The sequence below is a fragment of the Micrasema longulum genome, unplaced genomic scaffold (genome assembly GCF_059751315.1).
Source record: "Micrasema longulum isolate JH-2025_06_02 unplaced genomic scaffold, ASM5975131v1 h1tg003306l, whole genome shotgun sequence".
In the NCBI taxonomy this organism is placed as follows: Eukaryota; Metazoa; Arthropoda; class Insecta; order Trichoptera; family Brachycentridae; genus Micrasema; species Micrasema longulum.
In genome coordinates, this window is record NW_028280383.1 from 25,948 (window position 1) to 44,938 (window position 18,991).

General features: G+C 32.0%; 1 protein-coding gene across 1 annotated transcript in view; it reads left to right on the forward strand.

Moving 5' to 3' along the window:
• The window catches only part of pico (ras-associated and pleckstrin homology domains-containing protein pico), a gene marked incomplete at its 5' end in the record, with an annotated part of 28,321 nt that extends 11,948 nt beyond the window's left edge, over positions 1-16,373 (forward strand). Inside the window, 13 exons of the mRNA XM_088242104.1 lie at positions 584-679; positions 1,175-1,409; positions 2,977-3,126; positions 3,408-3,620; positions 4,285-4,532; positions 6,231-6,323; positions 6,461-6,594; positions 8,128-8,222; positions 8,413-8,583; positions 9,111-9,224; positions 10,754-11,317; positions 14,463-14,599; positions 14,767-16,373. Coding sequence (XP_088098230.1) covers positions 584-679; positions 1,175-1,409; positions 2,977-3,126; positions 3,408-3,620; positions 4,285-4,532; positions 6,231-6,323; positions 6,461-6,594; positions 8,128-8,222; positions 8,413-8,583; positions 9,111-9,224; positions 10,754-11,317; positions 14,463-14,599; positions 14,767-15,825 — 3,309 coding nt within the window. The remainder of the gene's footprint in view (positions 1-583; positions 680-1,174; positions 1,410-2,976; positions 3,127-3,407; positions 3,621-4,284; positions 4,533-6,230; positions 6,324-6,460; positions 6,595-8,127; positions 8,223-8,412; positions 8,584-9,110; positions 9,225-10,753; positions 11,318-14,462; positions 14,600-14,766) is intronic.
• Between the last annotated feature and the right edge of the window lie 2,618 nt (positions 16,374-18,991).

Sequence of the window (18,991 nt, forward strand, 5' to 3'; positions counted from 1 at the left end):
GAAGCCTAAGTCTGGTTATTTTACCTTCATGTGACCAAAATGATGAAGATACACTTCGATTGGTCTACCATGCAGTGCCCTGTGCACCATTAGGGCGGAAAGGAATGATGACATGGTATTACAAACGAGGGGTCCTGTGTTTTTGGGTGGGGCGGAGCTGAAATTTTTGAGAAGGAAATATGAAAGCCTATCGCTTTCTGTTTTGTTTTAATATTACTTGAAACTTTTTGGATATGCGTATTTGGCTCAAAACAGAGAATTTTGTAACTTTTCGAGAACTCAATGTTTTGTTTTCACGGAAAAATTGCACTGTAATTAATTCAGTTATCGCACAATTTTTTGGTCAGCATCAGCAGTTTATGTACGAATGTGGAGTATTGCTCTTACATTATACACGTGTATAATGAATAATATGCTTAGGTGGTCCTAAATAATGTACTAATGATAATCACATTCTCGGGTGTAAAGTTCACATTAATTAATTATATTATCGGTTATAAGCTTAGACTTTACCCTGTTTGCGTAATCTATAAGTGTGAAAGCACTACAATTAATGATATGAATCATACACGTATAATTCTAGGTGTCCATGCTATCCAGCGAATCTTCGGCATCTAGTGGGGCGAGTGCTGGTAACAAGAATCGCATCCTGCAACTCAATCTGCTGCATCCAGCTAAAGTAAGTTTTTTTTAAATGTATGTACCCTTTCAATCAACTTTCGCCTTTTTCTTTGCAAGTTTTAAACCCCATAAGGATGAGTGGATAACTCCAATGATTGCGGATATATTGGTATCATACAAATATAAAATATTTATTTATTTTCTTTAATTATTTTTGTTCAAGATATTTGAATTTCAAATGTAGGTATGTACATATTTTTAAAAAAATCTTATAATTTACTCAAATATGTCAATTTTTGGTGGCCGTTTTCAACGAGTTGTAAATAACGTATTAGAAAATGGAAATCAAGTTGGTGTATAGTGGTAGAACCTCAGACCTTTGATCCATGAGTCCGAAACACTAGTCACGGGACCACAACCCGATTCAAAATTGATGATACTGGGTACATAATATGAAAATAACTATGAATTGCCTATCAAAACATTTTTTTTTTGTGAAAGTTCATTGTAATTATATATCTTTCTGGAAAATAATGCACTTTTATTTTTACAGGATACCGCGTCACAACTTAAGACAGAAAAAATAAGGCTAGCTCTGGAGAAGATGAAAGAGGCTTCGGTAAAGAAACTGTTTATCAAAGCGTTTTCCGTAGATGGGTCCTCAAAAAGTCTTCTGGTTGATGAAAAGATGACGTGTGGGTATGTTGCAAGACTGCTAGCTGATAAAAACCATGTCACGATGGAGCCCAAATGGGCCCTTGTTGAACATCTAACAGATTTATACATGGGTAAGCTTATTAATTTGATTTATTGGTTCTTATTCATTACCTTGACTCGACATATCAGTACACAGTACGAGATCTTGGTCCTAATCCCGAATGAAAATGTAAGAGACTAACTGATTTTTTACGATAAATATATGTAGAGTTTAATTTCTCTACAGTAACTTTGTTAGTACATTCGGCAAATGAAAAATAAACGGATATACAATTCGAGTTTAGTACAATTTTATATTAATCTTGATATAATACTTTATTTGAATAATTATAGTTACCTTGAAATAAGACCTGTTATCCATTAGCACAAAATTAAATATATTTTTATGTAGAAAAATTATTTAAAAAAATTTAAATTACTTAAGAAGTAGAGCGTGATGATAGAGACTTTTGAGCAACATTATTTATTTATTTATTTAATTTTTATTTAATGCACAAAATACACAATTTTATCATAGAGCACATTTATAATTTATTTATGTCCCGACTTGCTAGAAAATTCCGTGTAAAGTTGGGACTCTTCTATGTATAAATCAAAATTTTATATAAAGAAGTCCTTATAAACATATTAAAAGTAGAAAAAAAATATCAAAACAATTTACAAAATAATAATAGAAAAATTTAAATAATAAAAATTTATACACGTAAAAAATGGAATGCAGAAAAGTTATATAATAATACATGGCAGTATGTTAATAATAATTTTTAGTAATTTTATAATTCAATTCGGATTATGTTTATGATTGGTGTGCATATGCAGACCTACTTTATTTATTTATTTATTTATTGTGGATAACTTATATAGCGCCATTTTCGTAATAAAATACCTCAAGGGCGCTTTACATGGTGATTCTATTGTTAAGTTTATTTAATTGAAGCTTTTAAATTTGTAATTTAATTAAAATAATTTATTTTGTTGTCACGTGCTACGGATTTATTCAAATGATTTAGAGAACAAGTGGGTTTTAAGTTTTTTCCGAAACATCACTTCACTTTCACAGCCTCGCACCTCTGCTGGGAGAGCATTCCATGCCATAGGGCCTGCGACCGCAAATGCGCGCTCACCAAATTTAGTGCGCTGTTTGCGTAGAGGTATAATAACTTTTCCTCTCGCCGTAGACGTAGCTGATCTAAGCGTGAGACGCCTGTCAGCTAGTTCATCTGGAATGCATAGTTCCCTTAGATATCATTTTAACCGCCCATGCACTGTGTTGCTGCAAGACATGTTGTAGTCTAGATTCCATCTGTTAATGATTATTTTTTCATTCAAATTCCATGTACTCTGTAGTTGTGAGACAACACATGTTGTAACTTAACTCCTCTACATATTACTATATAGAAACGGGGAACTAGAATCCCAACTCCCTGTGCGCTCTGTAGCTGCAAGACATGTTGGGGTGTTTATTATACAGTACTCTTGATGTTATTTTCACAAAAATGGCTTCTTTAAACTATCCAGAATAAATAAATAATCACAAACATTAATATGCTAAATTAAATATAATTCAATACATTGCAAACAAACACTGCGAGCACTGGCTTTATTTTAAAACTGTGATGATTTTTTTTTCTTTTGCAGAAAGAGTTTACGAAGATCACGAGTTCCTTGTAGAAAATTTAATGCTGTGGACCAGAGACTCTAAGAATAAAATCATCTTCATGGAAAGATCAGACAAAATATCTCTATTTCAGACCCCTGAAAAATACCTGATCTTTGAATATGAAAAAGGTATTTAGAATATACACATCTTTAGTAGATGTAGGGTAGGAATATTGTGCTTCTCTGAGAATAGTCAAATTCAATAGTATTTTTTTGATACATTTAATTCAGTAATTAAATGGGACTTTAGAAGTATGTGATTAATTTTAACATAATGAATGCAGAAGTAAGTGCGCATATAACCAAATTCTTAAAAACTTTTTTTCAACTTGCTTTACTTGTTTCCTCTTCAATCGGTTTAACCATATAATTATATTCCTCCTTTAATCTGTTCTATCTTTCCTTTCCAGGTTCTCAAAATGACCAGGATGAACACGGCCGTACTGTGCTTATAGATGAATTCTTCAGTCAATCTATTTCCATGCAACCGCCTGTTAATCACTCTCTTAATTCTATGCCAAACTACTCGGGAAATGCTGTCCCGCCTCTAGAAGGACCCCTATACCTCAAAAGTGATTCCAAAAAAGGATGGAAAAAATATCATTTTGTCATGCGGTCTTCCGGTCAGTACCACACAAAATGTTGCAGTTCTTTGTCCATACTATTTATAATATTCATCTATGCGAATTTAATATTACTTTTTGAATGTCATTTGATATTATAAATGAATTACCACCAGCAGTTGACTTTTTGCGAATCAACTGTTCAAAAATCAAAATTGCGTTTCCTTTTAATGTTACATCATATTATCTAATATTTAAGAAATTATCGCCAAATAAAAAAATGCATGTATTTTTCATTTATTTTTTATAGTATTTGCAGGAACAAATTATTATTATTATTAAATTCAACGAGATAGAAATTTTCTTTAGATAATTACAATGTGTTATATTCATTATTATTTTACTTTCCAATTACAGATTAGTAAAAAAAAGGGATTTGTTATGACTTACTTTTCACACATTAAAGACTGCTATTAAAAAAAAAATCTTTCTTTAGTCATAATAAAACTTAATTATGGCATGGGAATATTTTCAAATGTTTGACTATTATGTTCTGCGTGGTTTTTTTCTATTGCGATATTGAAATCCCTTGTAATTTTATGCGTTTATATGTATTGCGACATGTAATAATTAGTATATAAATATGTTTGTGTTTTGACTGAGCCTCGTAAAATCTATTGCATTTTCTATTTTATTTTATTTGTAAATTTTATTTGTTGAGCAGGTCTCTACTATTATCCTAAAGATAAATCTAAAACTGTAAAGGAGCTGGTTTGCCTGACCACTTTTGATGTAAATGATGTCTATTTGGGTTTGAATTGGAAGAAGAAATACAAGGCCCCGTCCGAGTTTTGCTTTGCTATTAAACATCCACGTTTACAACAACCCAAAAGTGTCAAGTTCATCAAATTTCTGTGTGCCGAGGATAAAGAAACACTTGACAGATGGATAGTTGCTTTGAGAATATCAAAGGTAATTATTACACTCAACATGGATTAGCATTTAATGTGAAGACAATTGGCTCAACTTTCATCAGAACATTTTAAAATGATTACTTGGATGCTTCATTATTGAACGTAAACCAAATGATTTTATATTTTATTTAAATTAATTAAAGTCAGTTGAACATTATTATATTACAAACAATGTCGCCTCAACATTATCCAGTTTGAAGGTCCCTTCAAACATACTTGACATTTCGCACCCTCCTCCGCCAAGGGTGCCATAAGTAAAAAAATCACTGTGCCAAACTGCCTCTACTAAAACGTGAAACCGCGTACGTGTGCATTATAGAATTCTAATATGATATTCATTTACCTATATAGTCATAACATTTTTATTGAGTGTCAAAATGATTAACAATTAAAAATATTTCTTAATAATTAATTATTATTATTAAATGTATTCAGGATAATTTTTTTATTTTTTTATTTTTATTTTTTAAATAAAAAGAAATATTTGCGTTCTTATGATTTACCCAAATATTTAATTTTGAGGGCCATTCTCAACGAGTTGTAAATAACTCACTATTAGAAAATGGAATCAAGTTGGGGTAGAGTGGGATTCGAACCACGGACCTTTGGTCTGTGAGTCCGAGACACTAGCCACGGGACCACAACCCGACTGAGTATATAGTTTTATATCGATCGGTGGTAAACATTTGTGAATGCTAAAACCTTGTAAGTAATTTTATCTCAGTTTGAAGCATTTAGACTTGTGGCACTCTTAGACGGGGAGGTGCAATTCGACGACCATCGAGCTGTGGCAAATGTCGAGAATTGCTATCCGATACACTCAATTGTTGACAACTGTCAATTGTCGCCGATAACTACGTCGATCATCAAAAAATCTCATGAGTATCTACTAGATCAACAAATTTCATGAGTATCTACGACGTCATGCTTGATTTTTGATTATCGTCATTTGCCAAACATGTAGCTACCAGATAAACTTATCATTTGACAATGATAAATTTTTGTAGGTGCCTTGAGAGTTTCAAGTTCTGAGGAAAATTTTACTTAAGGACTTTGTTTGAATTCCTTGCAATTATGACCACAAGCAAAAAGCGGTATAATAACAAAAAAAAAACATTAATGTCTAAAGCATGTTTTTATGACTAGTCCAACATTTATTTCCTAAAAATATTAATAGATCTAGCCGAATATTGAATACCTAGTTTACTTGAAATCCCTTATTGTAAATCCAGACTTGGACAAAGACATTTATTTTTCATAGCTCCAAATCTGTTCAATGCATTTCATAATGACAATATGATAGAGATTAATAATTTAAATTTGTTTCGATTAAAATTTTTATTGAAATGATGGTTAAAGAAAGCAAATTTAAGTATCTTCTTTTTTTAATGAACTGCATACACTTTTACTATATTTTTTTCAGTGTTATGGACAAAAAATTGTGTTCTGGCACATATCTTTTTATATCTATCATATTCTTCCAGTAGCCTATATTGAAATTTCAAATGAAATGTTTAACCACAAACAGGCCATTCTTTTGTGGAATTTTTGTTTGTGTTTATGTAATTTTTTTTTGTATTTGTAACTTGTGAATACCTATTGTAAAACGTAAAAAATAAATAAATAAAGAATAACAAAATAAATAAAAGAGAAAAATTGAAACTCTACTTAAAATCAAACTGTAATTATTTTTCAGCATGGTCGTCAGCTGCTAGACAACTACCGTTCTCTTGTGGATGATTTGGCTCAAGAAGATTTGGACCATTTGGCAGAAGCTAGATCTTGTTCAGTAAGCTATATTCCGTTTAATCCGTCGAGTAATTGACCACTGATTTTTGAATTGCTGTTAAATATTTTCCCTCTTCAACCGTTTTAAGTATGTAAATTAATTTAGTTTTTTTTTTTTTGTATTTTTACTTAATTTAGGTAGCATCAATAAGCCACACTGCTGGAAATCTAACGCCGCAGCAAAATCTGAATAGTCCTGAAAATGGGTTTAAAAATCAGCCTATTTATAGTGGTGGAAGCATGGCTGGATCGTCCGACATCAGCAGTGGAAGGTAATACTTACTATCATTTCATCAGGTAGCTTAAACTTATCAAAAAACATATTTCAGAATATGTTAACAAAAAGTACCCACATAATATTATTTATCTATTTGTGGACCCTTGCTAAAGCAGCGATCGGAAATTGACAGCCCGCGAAATGCTCCCTTCTGACCCTGCGGAATCCGAACTTCAGTTTTTGAACAGATTACTGTAGCACATGCAGCCGAGCCGTCAACCAAGGATTTCACTATATTTTTTCGTTAATTAAAATGTTCAGAGTAACAAGTGTCTTAGTCCGCATGTTTTGTATTAAAATTTGATTTCAAATTGTAAAGGTATTTCTTCATCACAGCAATTCTTTAATTGCATATAAGGCACGTTCACTCTAAATCAGTTATGTTCGGCTTGTACGAGCGCATGTGACGTCAACAGTCGCGGGGCGCCTAAAAAGAATCATATTCGTACCCCTCGGCACCAAAACTTAAATCAGATTGCCATATTAGAGTATCCGTATTGCTATAATCTTTGTAGTTTAAAGTGTCTATGTATCTTACAGCACATTATATCCTTTAACTTACTGATGCCATATGTTAAAAATTTATATCATACATCTAATGTATATAAAATTTAAACAAACTAAACAAATAGTAGGTGTTAAACAAACTCACTAACAAATATGAATGTTTTAAACAAAGAGTTGGAACAAAAAACTAAACAAGGCAATTTCAGTTCCATTTTTTAAGACAATGGCATAATAACTTAATGCTGAATCAAGGTACTTATTGTAAGCTCACAACTATAGATTTAACTGTTATAATTGACAAAACAGTAAAAAAATAAATGAGTTGCTTTAATTACAGAATGCGATGAAAGTACCAGTTGGAATTTTAAAGTCCAATTTTAGATTTAAAAATAAGTTTAGTCTTCTTCTTCTTCGTAGACTCAATCCTGGGGATTGGTTTGCAGCAAAGTCCTGCATCTCGTCCTTCATTGGTCTCTATTTTCTGCAGCCCTCTTCAGCTCGACATATGAGGCGCAGTTTAAATCTTCTCACACTTGCTCCAAATATTCCCGTCAGGGGCGCCCTCTATAATTTGTCCCCTCAGCCATTCCCTCTATGATATCGTGCAGGAGACCCTCATGGCGCATAATGTGGCCAATCCATCGGGCTTGCCTCTCTGAGATGGTTTTGATAGGTGCCTACCTTCTTCGATTCTGTTGAGAACCTCGTCATTAGTGATGTGCTCCAGCAAATTCCTAAAATTTTTCTGTAGCACCACATCTCGAAGACCTCTAGTATTTTTAATTTTCTAGTAAGGCACCATGTCTCACAACCGTACATCAATATGCTCCATACATATGTCTCGGCAAGTTGCTTGCGAAGTTTTAGATTGATATTCTTTGACTCAAAAATCTTTGCTTTAGACTTAAAACTACTTAAAACAATCTTAAGTGGTTGACGACATGTAACACAATGTTTAAGAATGTTCAGAAATATATGTGTAGCTTTAAAATCACGTAATTTTCTGTTTGTTTATTTACAGACACTCATGTGTTTCATCAAGCAGTTCCAGTGGGTGTATGTCAGATGGCCCATCTGAGAGTGAAGGAAATGCATTTGACTCCGAGTTTCCCATGGGTAACCTATTTTTCCATTGGCTTACATTTCTAATGATGCACATGTAATCATACATACTTATAAACTTACTTCATCTAGAGATTCTCCCTCTCCCAACTTTCAACCTCAAATTATAGCCAGTAACCGGATCCCTTTATTAAAAAAAAGGGAAACAGAATATTCGGAGAATAATGTCTCAAATGTGTTACAGGAACTATTAAACGTAAACCGTCCATGAAACCAAACCTGCCACTGACCTCGATGACAAGACAACTAAAAGAAATGGTAGATCTTGCAGCTTCTTCATCTCACCACAGCATAAACAGTAACAGCGACCATTCCTCCAGCGGCTCACTCAATTCCTCCGGATACACAAATTCAGGTATATAAATTTATAACAACTCAAACACAAATAAAGCTTTGCCGTACAATTTTTAAATCAAATAAATACCTAACTTTTGTACATCTCATGGTGTAGTTGTTAAATTATATGACTACCATGACCGAGGTCCTATTATCTGCCACAGTATGGTGTTCATTTAAAAAGGCTTTTATTTGTTCATTTGAAATTTGTTCATTTAATTGTTCATTTAAAAAGTTTATTTAAAAAGGCGTGTTTACCGCATTTCTGTTTTGTGGTCCCTGGATTAGCATCTGACTGAAGTGAATAGAGAAAATATTGCAATCATATGATAAATTATGAAAATGCTGCAAAAAGTATACTAATGCATTAATCCTCGCAAAATTTGGTTCCTATAGCAATAGGAAGTGCCTCAAAGATCTTTCTATTTCTGAAATTAATATCATCTATGATTTTCCTCACCTGCAAATTCATTTTTTAACACTTTTTGTAAAAATTCCTTTTGAATTCGGAGATTTAACGTATTTAATTTCTTTATCTGATTTCAGGAACATTGACTAGGAGGCATTCCAGACGAAAGTCTAACCAAACCAATAATTCAGATGACGGTAACAATTCTGGTACACTAAAGAAGCACACTGTTCATCAGCGCGGATCAATTGGTAAGGGTTGATTTACTATCTTTAATATATTGACTTAATATTTGCCTACAATTTCAACCAACTTTTGGGTTAATTCTTTATAATTAATTAATTTAAGCCATGAGGAAGTTCAGTGCTAAGGGAAATTGTAAATAAAAAATGTTTTCTTACCCGCGGTAAAAATAACAGCATTTGATTGTACAGCGAAGTATCTCAAAAATGAATGAAAAAATAAATAAAATGATTTTGATAAAAACGAACTGGGTAATGAGTTCTTCGGAATGAATCAATAATGGTGTTGTGACAGATTTCTAGTTTCCAAGAAATCAAGTCACTAATCAGCAGAACTTACCAACTTGAACATGTGACATCACTGGCAGCTTAGAGTATTATACTCTAAGACTGGCAGTGTAATTTAACAACTTTGAACAATCATAGTATTGATAATACGATACATAATTTATTTTTTTTAATGTGGCTTAGTTTGATAGTCCAAAAAAAATTCAAAAAACCACTGAACTTCCTCAGTGTCTGCAGTGTGTAGGTATACATATTGTACCATAAAGTAATTTAATAATGATATTGGCAAAGAAGAATCTTCAATTCTTCTTCCTTTACCGTTCCTACCCGAGATTGGCGACCATCATTCTGAAATCATCACGATCCTGGGCCAGTCTAATCAGCGCAGCTGCATCCGGCACACCGAACCACGGTGTAAGATTTCTGAGCCATGATGCTCTTTTATATCCCATGCCTGCTGTCTATATTTCCTTCCACAATAAATTGAAGAAGGGCATAATTCTCATTACAAAATATGTGACCAAAGTATGAGGCTTTTCTTCTTTTGACATAAGTCAGTAACCCCTCCCTTTATTCATGAAGATTGAAACCACTTCATTGAAGACACGATCAGTCCATGAGATTTGCAGCATTCTTCTGCACAACCATAGTTCGAAGGCCTCAATTTTGTCAAATTTTGTTGAAACTTTGATATTCTAACCCTCCACTCCATACAGTACACTGACAATACATGGGCAATACATAGCCTATAATTGCTCTCCATCTTGTGCTTAGACTCAGATCTCTGTATAAGAGTTTCTGCATTTTGTAGAAGGTTGATCTCGCAACCTCAATTCTTGTCTTTATCCCACTCGTCATTCAACCAGCACCCTAAATATTTCAAACGGTTAACCTGTTCTATCCTACTACCACATATAGTGAGTCGGATGTTAATGCCTCCCCGTTTGCTAACCACCATAATTTTTTTAGAAGATTTTCAATAAGAAATAAGAATGATGATACGACTGTATAACGCAAAATACTCGCACGTTTGACACTCCCAGGCAAGATAGACCACTTTCTTGCCTCAAATCTCCCCTCTCTCTCCTCATTCTTTAATTTATTAGCTTTTTTTTCGTTTCGAAACTCAAAACGTGTAGATCTTCCATAGTTAGTGCATCAAATATGAATATATTTAATCATGTTATTCCATAAAGTTGATGCCGATTCATTTAATATTTTTATTAATTATTACTTATTTCCTTTTATAGAATCAATGTCTTCTTCCCGCAACTCGGGTAGTGGATGCAATACTCCTACAATGATGATACCCAAGTCAGAATCAATATTTGAATCTCAAGTAAACGGGAAGACAGCACTAAATTCTGACGCTCAAAATCTGGATACTTTAAAGCAAAACGCGTACGCTGCAAACCACAATTTACCTCCATTTTACAAAACAAACAAGGGAGAAGTGGTGTTGCCCACTACGGGAATACTTCTCGGATACATTACAAATCAGACTGTTACTAATGGGAACTGTATTCAAGAGGTTAAAGAGAGTTTGACAAGGAACCACTTGAATAATGAAATTATCTATCCTTCTTTCAATGATGAACACAAACAAATGGGGAATAATTATCAGACCTTGATGTCTTCAGAAGATCTTTCTGACATGCCTTTACCTCCGCCTCCTGATTCTATGCAGTATGATCGAACAGCTGAACTGATGAGGAACAATGGGGCCACAATAGATCCTATGTTTAGTTCTACATTTAGCTTAGATTCTCTTCCACCACCCCCACCGCCAATTGATGAAACAACGGGGATGCAAGGTAAGTTAATTATATCTTATTTTATTATATTTTTTGTTAGAAAAAACAATAGATGTTATTGTTATTTATCGATATTATTCCTGGCCAATTACCTTCTTTTCCCACCCTTTCCTAGGGATGGGTCAAGGACCCATCCTTATGGTACCTACCTTACATCAAAATAGAAAAAATACCAAAAAGAAGATTTGGATTTGGAACAAAACAAACAACATTTTTGACATTACATTAGTTTGCATACAAATTCTTGGATTTATCCCACGTCATAGTTATCATAATTAGTTACGTAATTCATAGTAAATTTCATCATCCAGGGCCCAAAATTGAAGAACATCCTCATCGTATCAAAGGTAGGTCCGTTTCCATGTTCCTTTCCTTTCTTCAAATATTTCCAACCTTTTATGAAATTCTTGTTTTTTGGTACAGTCCGATTTTATTAGTCCGCATCCGCATAGAAATATTAAAAAAGGACACACATCCAGGTAGTTTTACAAAACAATGATAGAACATGTTACGCAAAAAAGAGAAAAACAAAAAATATTACATTGAAAAGGGAAGAAGAGCACTGTAAGAAGGTTAAGGATTAGGAAAAAAAGTGGAGGAGTGAAGGAGAGGGATTTGTATAATATAGTTGACCAATTCGAAATTTACGTACGATAATAACATGGACGTATTAATTAAAACGTACATAAATTAATTACACCCTGACAAATGTTTCATTTCAGAGTGTTTCAAATTTTTTTTTTATTCACAAAATTTAGTATTAAAAATATTTAAATTGGGACAAAGCAAGTTAGATTTCGAGCAGCTGCGATAGATAAATGAGTTTTGAACATAATTTTTTTTGGGCAATTGAAAAAAATTGAATCTGAATAAGTTTGAAGATATGAGGACTACCGATAAAATTCTTCAAAATTTTTGAGAGAAAAGATTTCAGACTTGAAAGAAAAATCAGAAGTGCTGCCCTGTCTGAAAAGTGCTTTCGTACGATTCAAAATAATTATGGGATTTACGATCCAGAAATTTCAAGAATAATATCTAGGATTCCAAACAACGAAAGCAAACTCAAGATGGCTGCGAACGTTTGCATTATATACAATTTTATGTTATGTGGTTGTTTTGAATGATCGAGTGTGCGTATAATAACGCTTCGGTTAGTGTAAGCTTTATTTTGGTTATGTCAATTACATATATCTGCGCCCGAACACATAAAGAATACAGTTTTGTGTGTGAAATAGAATCGGAACCCTGGATGACTTTTTGACTCGACGGCTACTCTCAGTAAAGGAAAATTGAGTAGAACAGTGGTTGGCGCATTCGCCTACCATGATCTTGGGTATGATTTCTAGTAGGGTGGATGTGGAACATTGGTTTCAAAGATTCTACACTGCAATATTTAATTGCTCCTGGTCTGGCGTCTGATATGTAGGACTGATCACCTTGTCTTCCATGTTACAAAAATAATACAGCTACACTGCAATTGAAGCTCAAATGTATTGCCTTTTTACACCATTGGCTGAAGATAAGGAAATGGTGATGATGGTATACCCTCATACGTTCCATTTCTGCTCCCCAATTAAAGCATATAAAATCCACAAATATCCACCTGGCCTCTTTTTCGTCTGCTAACTCATTTTCATTATTCTTAGTCAAATCAGCATTCTCTAGTTTTGACATGAGATGCGGAATTCATAGCATTCATAGCAAATATCTTAGGCTAGAGAACCCAATGCCTTGTAAAGAAAGCTAATTTAGTTATTGCTTTTGGAGCCATCCACTGACTTGTCAAACGCCTATTAATACTTGGGCTTAAATTAATATAAAGAAATATGCTGTTTGAGACAGGAATATTTAAGCACTACGTCCTTCATTATTGTATCCATATTTAAATTAATTGTTACATGAAAACGTTACTCCATTTCACTTTTAAAGAAAGCAATAAATTGTGAGCAGAGTAAATACACTGTACTCTTAAATTGGTTATAAATTCATCTATGAAGTTTCATTTGAATCGTTTCATGTTTTGAAAACACAATATATATTTTTTTAAATATGTAAAGTAATGTATTTATTTAAATAGTTTAAAAAAAACTTAATCAACAAGTTATAACTTGCATTACATTTAATATGTACAAAAAATCATTATAGTTACTATCTTATAAGTTATTGAATTCAGACGCATTGTTTCAATTTTTTTTACAATTTCCCATTCCTCATTTGATTGAATTCTTTGAACAACTTTCTATGCGTCATCTCCCTTCTTCTGAAGTTCACGCAGGGGTTGTTGTATACCATTATTAGTTAGTTTTCTCAAATTTATTTTTTTTAGTTAGCAATTACTTTCATCACAAACCGATATTCTCTATCATTTACTTTGCATATGGATGTTTCATTATTCTAATTTTCTTTTTGTTGACCTATACTTATTTTTTCATTTGTGTAATTTTGTTTTTTGACATCAATCTTTGAAAAAATCCATCAAAAATTCAAGGTCTTGATTTGAACAATGACACACTGCATATGTTCCTGTTATAAATTTATTATAAACTTGTATATGCAAATATTATAATTATAACGGACTCAGTATTGATGTAGACATTTTTAACTGCACGTTGCATTTGTACAGAAAATTTCTTCATGGGGTCGATTATTTGGGATAGTTGCTGAATGTACATCTTGAGTGGTTTATGCTATGCATATGTGCCGCATGTAATGTATATGTTTGTGTATGTTTTATATGTGCGTTCATGTGTGTGCGTGGATGGCTCGGAGTGTACATTCGGTATTTTTATTTATTTTAATTTATTACCTCCATGGAAAACGCAAATGTCAACAATTATCTTTTTTTCACTTAAAATTCTTATTTATTTTTTGTCACATTTAATGTTAATATCTTTTTAATTTATGAAAACTTAATTGGTCTTTTTATGTTAAAAAATTGTTGTTTTTAATACTGATTTTGTATGACTGTATGTTTTCTAAATAAAATAAAATAAAATAAATAAATAAATAAATTATTTCATTCCCACTATAATTATTATTTCATTATATAGACGCTACAGCATGTTGTGAGCATAACTTTACAGCATTGTTTTTTTTTTTAATGCAGCCAATATCAAAAAATATTAACCCTATTATGATATTTCAGGATACGATCTAACCGGATCCCAGTTGAGCCTCATGAGTTTACCACCACCACCGGCTGAAGCATTTTCGTCTATACCGAATGTGCCAAAGTATGCTTCGCAGAATGATAATGAACCTAGGAGTAGTGTTTCTGAAATCGTAAGTTTTTTCCTTTCTAGATTTTAATTCTATAAAAAATTTATCTTTTATTTTATGACTAAAATACTTTAAATTCTTTACTCGCCTAAAAACATTTGGATATATTAAAAATATTGTTAAATGCTTTTTCTTTAATTTTTAGTATTTATTCCTTAAAATATTTCCAGGTCAATCAGCTATCTTCAAGTTTGGCACAGCAAGTGGTAGCCCCGAGAGATATCAGCATTGGAAATAATCCTAACTTCTCAGCATTACAACAGCAGATGCATAAAACCCCGGAAATTTTAACAAGAAAACTTAGCTTCAGTGGTATGTCTCACAACAGTGGTATATATAATGATCCCGACAAGGAAAACACATTTGGAAATCAAACCAAATATTTGAGCAGCAGTACAAATTCAGGAGTATATGCATCGTGCCTTGCTGAAATGCAACTAAAGAATTCGAACCAAATAACCAGTCCGGTTATGTTGAGAAAAGTACCACCGATCAATCTTACAAACATGGACGGTTCTAAATCTTTGGGTCATACCAAATCCATAAGCTTTGATGAAAATACTAATACCCACTATACGGAAAATGGATCCCCGGTGATGTTGAGGAAACAGGCTGATTACAACAATTTAGGAATCCCATGCTCTCCTAATAAGAAAACCAAGAAAATAACATTCTTGTTGCCGGCATACGAAGATTCTCATATTTCTCCACCCATTGTACCAAACAAGCCTCCACCTCCCAAAAGAAATGACAATACCCGTCTTTCGATTTCTCCCAAAAAATTGGTCGACTCATCTTCGAACCCACCAAAAGACTTTTTAAAAGACTTGCAAAAAGTGATGAAGAAGAAATGGCAAGTTGCTCAGAAGTGTAAACTCGAACCAACGACGACTCCTCACGAAGTTCTCGGATTCAGAGAATATCCAGTTTTGACGGAAGACTATAAAGAAGCAAATGTATCCAACTGGGTGCAGGAACATTACGGCCATACAGGACTAATTCCAACTGACAATCTTTACGAAAATGTCAACAAAGTTCAAGAAGACATTATCGAGTTTGGAACAAGTCAATTAGTTGAAAATAATGAGTGCAATTCTCCTACAAATAGTTCTTTGCAGAGAGGAACTGAAAACAAGATGTCCGTCTCCAAAAAGAGGCCTCCACCGCCCCCTCCCAAGAGAAGTGAGAGCACACAGCTAACAACGACTCCTGTTCAAAAATTACGATGAAATCTCCTACGTATGTAACATTTTTTGTAATATACAAATAATACCAATGAAACGTGAATAGACTTAAAATTGATTTAATTAAATTTAGTTTTCATGCCAAATGATTAATTTAAGAATCAGTACATATATTATAATGTAAATAAATAAGTTTCTTGTTATTACATTTTTGACAGAAAATACAAAGCTCGGTGTTACCTACTTCAAAAGTCAAAAAATATATTATACCTTGAAGTATATTGGGTCTTCGTTAAAAAGTTAGATTACTTAAAATTTTCTAATTATGTTTTTGGTGCTGCGGCATTTTGCGGAATTAAAAATTTCTCTTAAATATATTTGGCAATTAAGAAACTTTTTTGTGGTGTAAAAGAGTAATTTACAGAATATAGAAATTATATTTAATGTATGCGTGTAGTTTTCTTCTCTAATAATTGTCTTTGTAAAAATAAATAGCACAAAATTGTTACTGTGGACAAGTAGAATGAGTCTAATTTTAAAGTTGCAAAGGAGCTTTTCGGTAGTACTGAATAATCTAAAAATAATAAAATAAATTCTCCATAATATTCAAGGTTGTCGAAAATACTTAATAATGTAAATACATAAATAATGATAAATCTTATAGTAATAGCGCGCTGCCCGTTTACAGAGATGCCATTTTGCTCTTGCAAAAACAAAAGTGTTGGAAATTTCTGGTTTGTTTTTTGGTTTAACAACAAACGTGTAACGGACGGCTTCATTCTTGACCTGAGTACCTAAGGCTCATTGTTTTGCTGAAACTGTTGCTAATTTCGTGATGAGTAATGGTTTTTACCCGCATGGACGGTTCTATAAGCGGTGGCATGTTATTACTCTAAAGATAAAACAAACATTGCCCATTGAATAAGAAGTATTGTGTTATTTTTAGTAAAAATCATACATTTGAATTAATTAAATTAGAAATATACACATACCTACTTATAAAAGTAAAAATCATTTTCAAAAGTAGCCAAATGAAGCAAAAAAAATCTGCTTTAAAATATATTAGAAAATTATGATCAGAGTTTAGTAAATGTTATTCGGGAACTTTATGACTGATACTTAAATAAATATATCCAAAATTGAATGTCCAACAATAGGTATTATAATGTTTATTGTATATTATTCTGTAAAAGTAAATTAATCCAAACTCAGCTTTGGCATAACATTATGTCGTCGTATCTTTACAAAAACACAATTATTTTTTTTTTCACAATACATATTTTTAAGTATTTGTGTGTGTAGGTTCAAGGGTCATGGGGAAAACAGAATAATGCATACTGTGTGGTGTTTTCCCTTTTTGATAAAATTCCTTTTCAAGTTTAAAAAAAAGTTTTTTTTTCGGAAATAAATAATTTTATCACAAGCTATTGGTACTTGATATTTAGAAAACATTGAATAACTATATGATATTATAAATTCCATGACACCCAAATGATTATTGTCTATGGATTTATCTGTTTTGACTTTGATAATATATCAGCTTTTTTTTACGTTCTTGGATAAATTTTGGTAGATATACATTTTCCAAATATAACCATAAAATTTATTGTCTAGACATACACGAGTGCATATTTCAAAAGCCTTATGCTCAATTTTACCAGTTCATTACTTTATTTCAGAATATAAAAACAATTAAAAGAACATGCATAATGTAAAATCTTGATTTAAAAACAATAATATCAACTATATTTTTCTTTTGCATACAAACGCTGTCATATTTTTTTTAATAACAAGAAACAAGTAATCAATTAGTACAGGATATGTAAAACAGTAATTTTACAAAGTGTAAAAATAATAATGATCTGTGTACCTTTACTAAAAATAGAAAATGTTCTGCCAGCTGAAAAATTAAAACTAGTAGGCGAAAACAGAACTAAAATAATAATTAAACTAAATCCTACCAATCTATCATAATATAATAGATGGTCATCTATTTATATACAAGTCCAGCTTTTTTTTAGATTATGAATTTAGGCATAGTGTTGCTCTAGTAAAGCCGCAGGCTAATTACTGATATTAAAACATTTACAAGATGGCTAATTTTTTACATTTCTGCCACGGATTTTATAACAGCGTCTGCATTCAATGTTGAATACTCAAAAATGAAAAATAAAACGACTAAATCATTTTTCGTTTACCTGTTAAACTTATTTAATTATGCTATTTTCATTATAATTTTTCATTTCTGGTAAACATTTGACCATATGCCTTTGTTGATAGCTCGGGCAGCTTTGATATTATGATTACAGGAATGCATATTGGTGGTAACTAATATCCATTAATAATTCTTTTAAAAGCTAGTGCGATTTTGTTAAGACACTAATATTTTTTGGGTGGCCCCAATTCTCTCTTAGAAATACGAGAGTTTGTTATTGATTACTTTGTTGGTTAATTAATCTGATTCATATTTACATATGTTTCAAACTTAAAAAATATGAATCAGTCAAACATGATAATGATTTACTCATTCTACGATACATCCTACTCGAGAAATTTACACATAATGAGAGCAAAGTGGCAAAATAGTTTTAAAGCATAGGTTTAGTTCATAGTTTTACAGAAATATTTCAATGTTTCCCGCTTCAATGTAACCTCACAGAACAGTTCCTTCATGATAACTTTATCTCGTTTTTGTTCAATACTTTCTGATGCATCTTGGATTGCTGCATTGTGTTAACATACTCCAAACAAATAAGACTGGTGAACATTTGATAATATTTTGTTGTAATATTTCATAAGCTTCTATGCATACTACTTGCTTTCTAACAGTTCACCTTTATTTTTAAAGTTCTTACATATATATTTATTGCTTATTTTGAAATAAGTAAAATAATTCAATGTGATATTTATTATTTTTTATGTACTATGGAATAGTCGGGGGTGGAAAATGGTAGGGAATGAATAGTTGAAAAAAGGAATATGATAGAACTAAAATAAATGGAAATTTATACTCAAGTTAAGGAATATAATAACAGGAATAAGATATGGATAAGTAATGTGATAAAGTAAAATCGGAGTGGATTGGGATGGTTAGAAGTTTTCCAATGAAAAGTTTTATATTTATTTTTATATAACAAATAAAACATAAATATATATCATAATATGTATGTATTTTAAGTACTTTTACCTTTTCTGTGCCATAAAGTAGGCT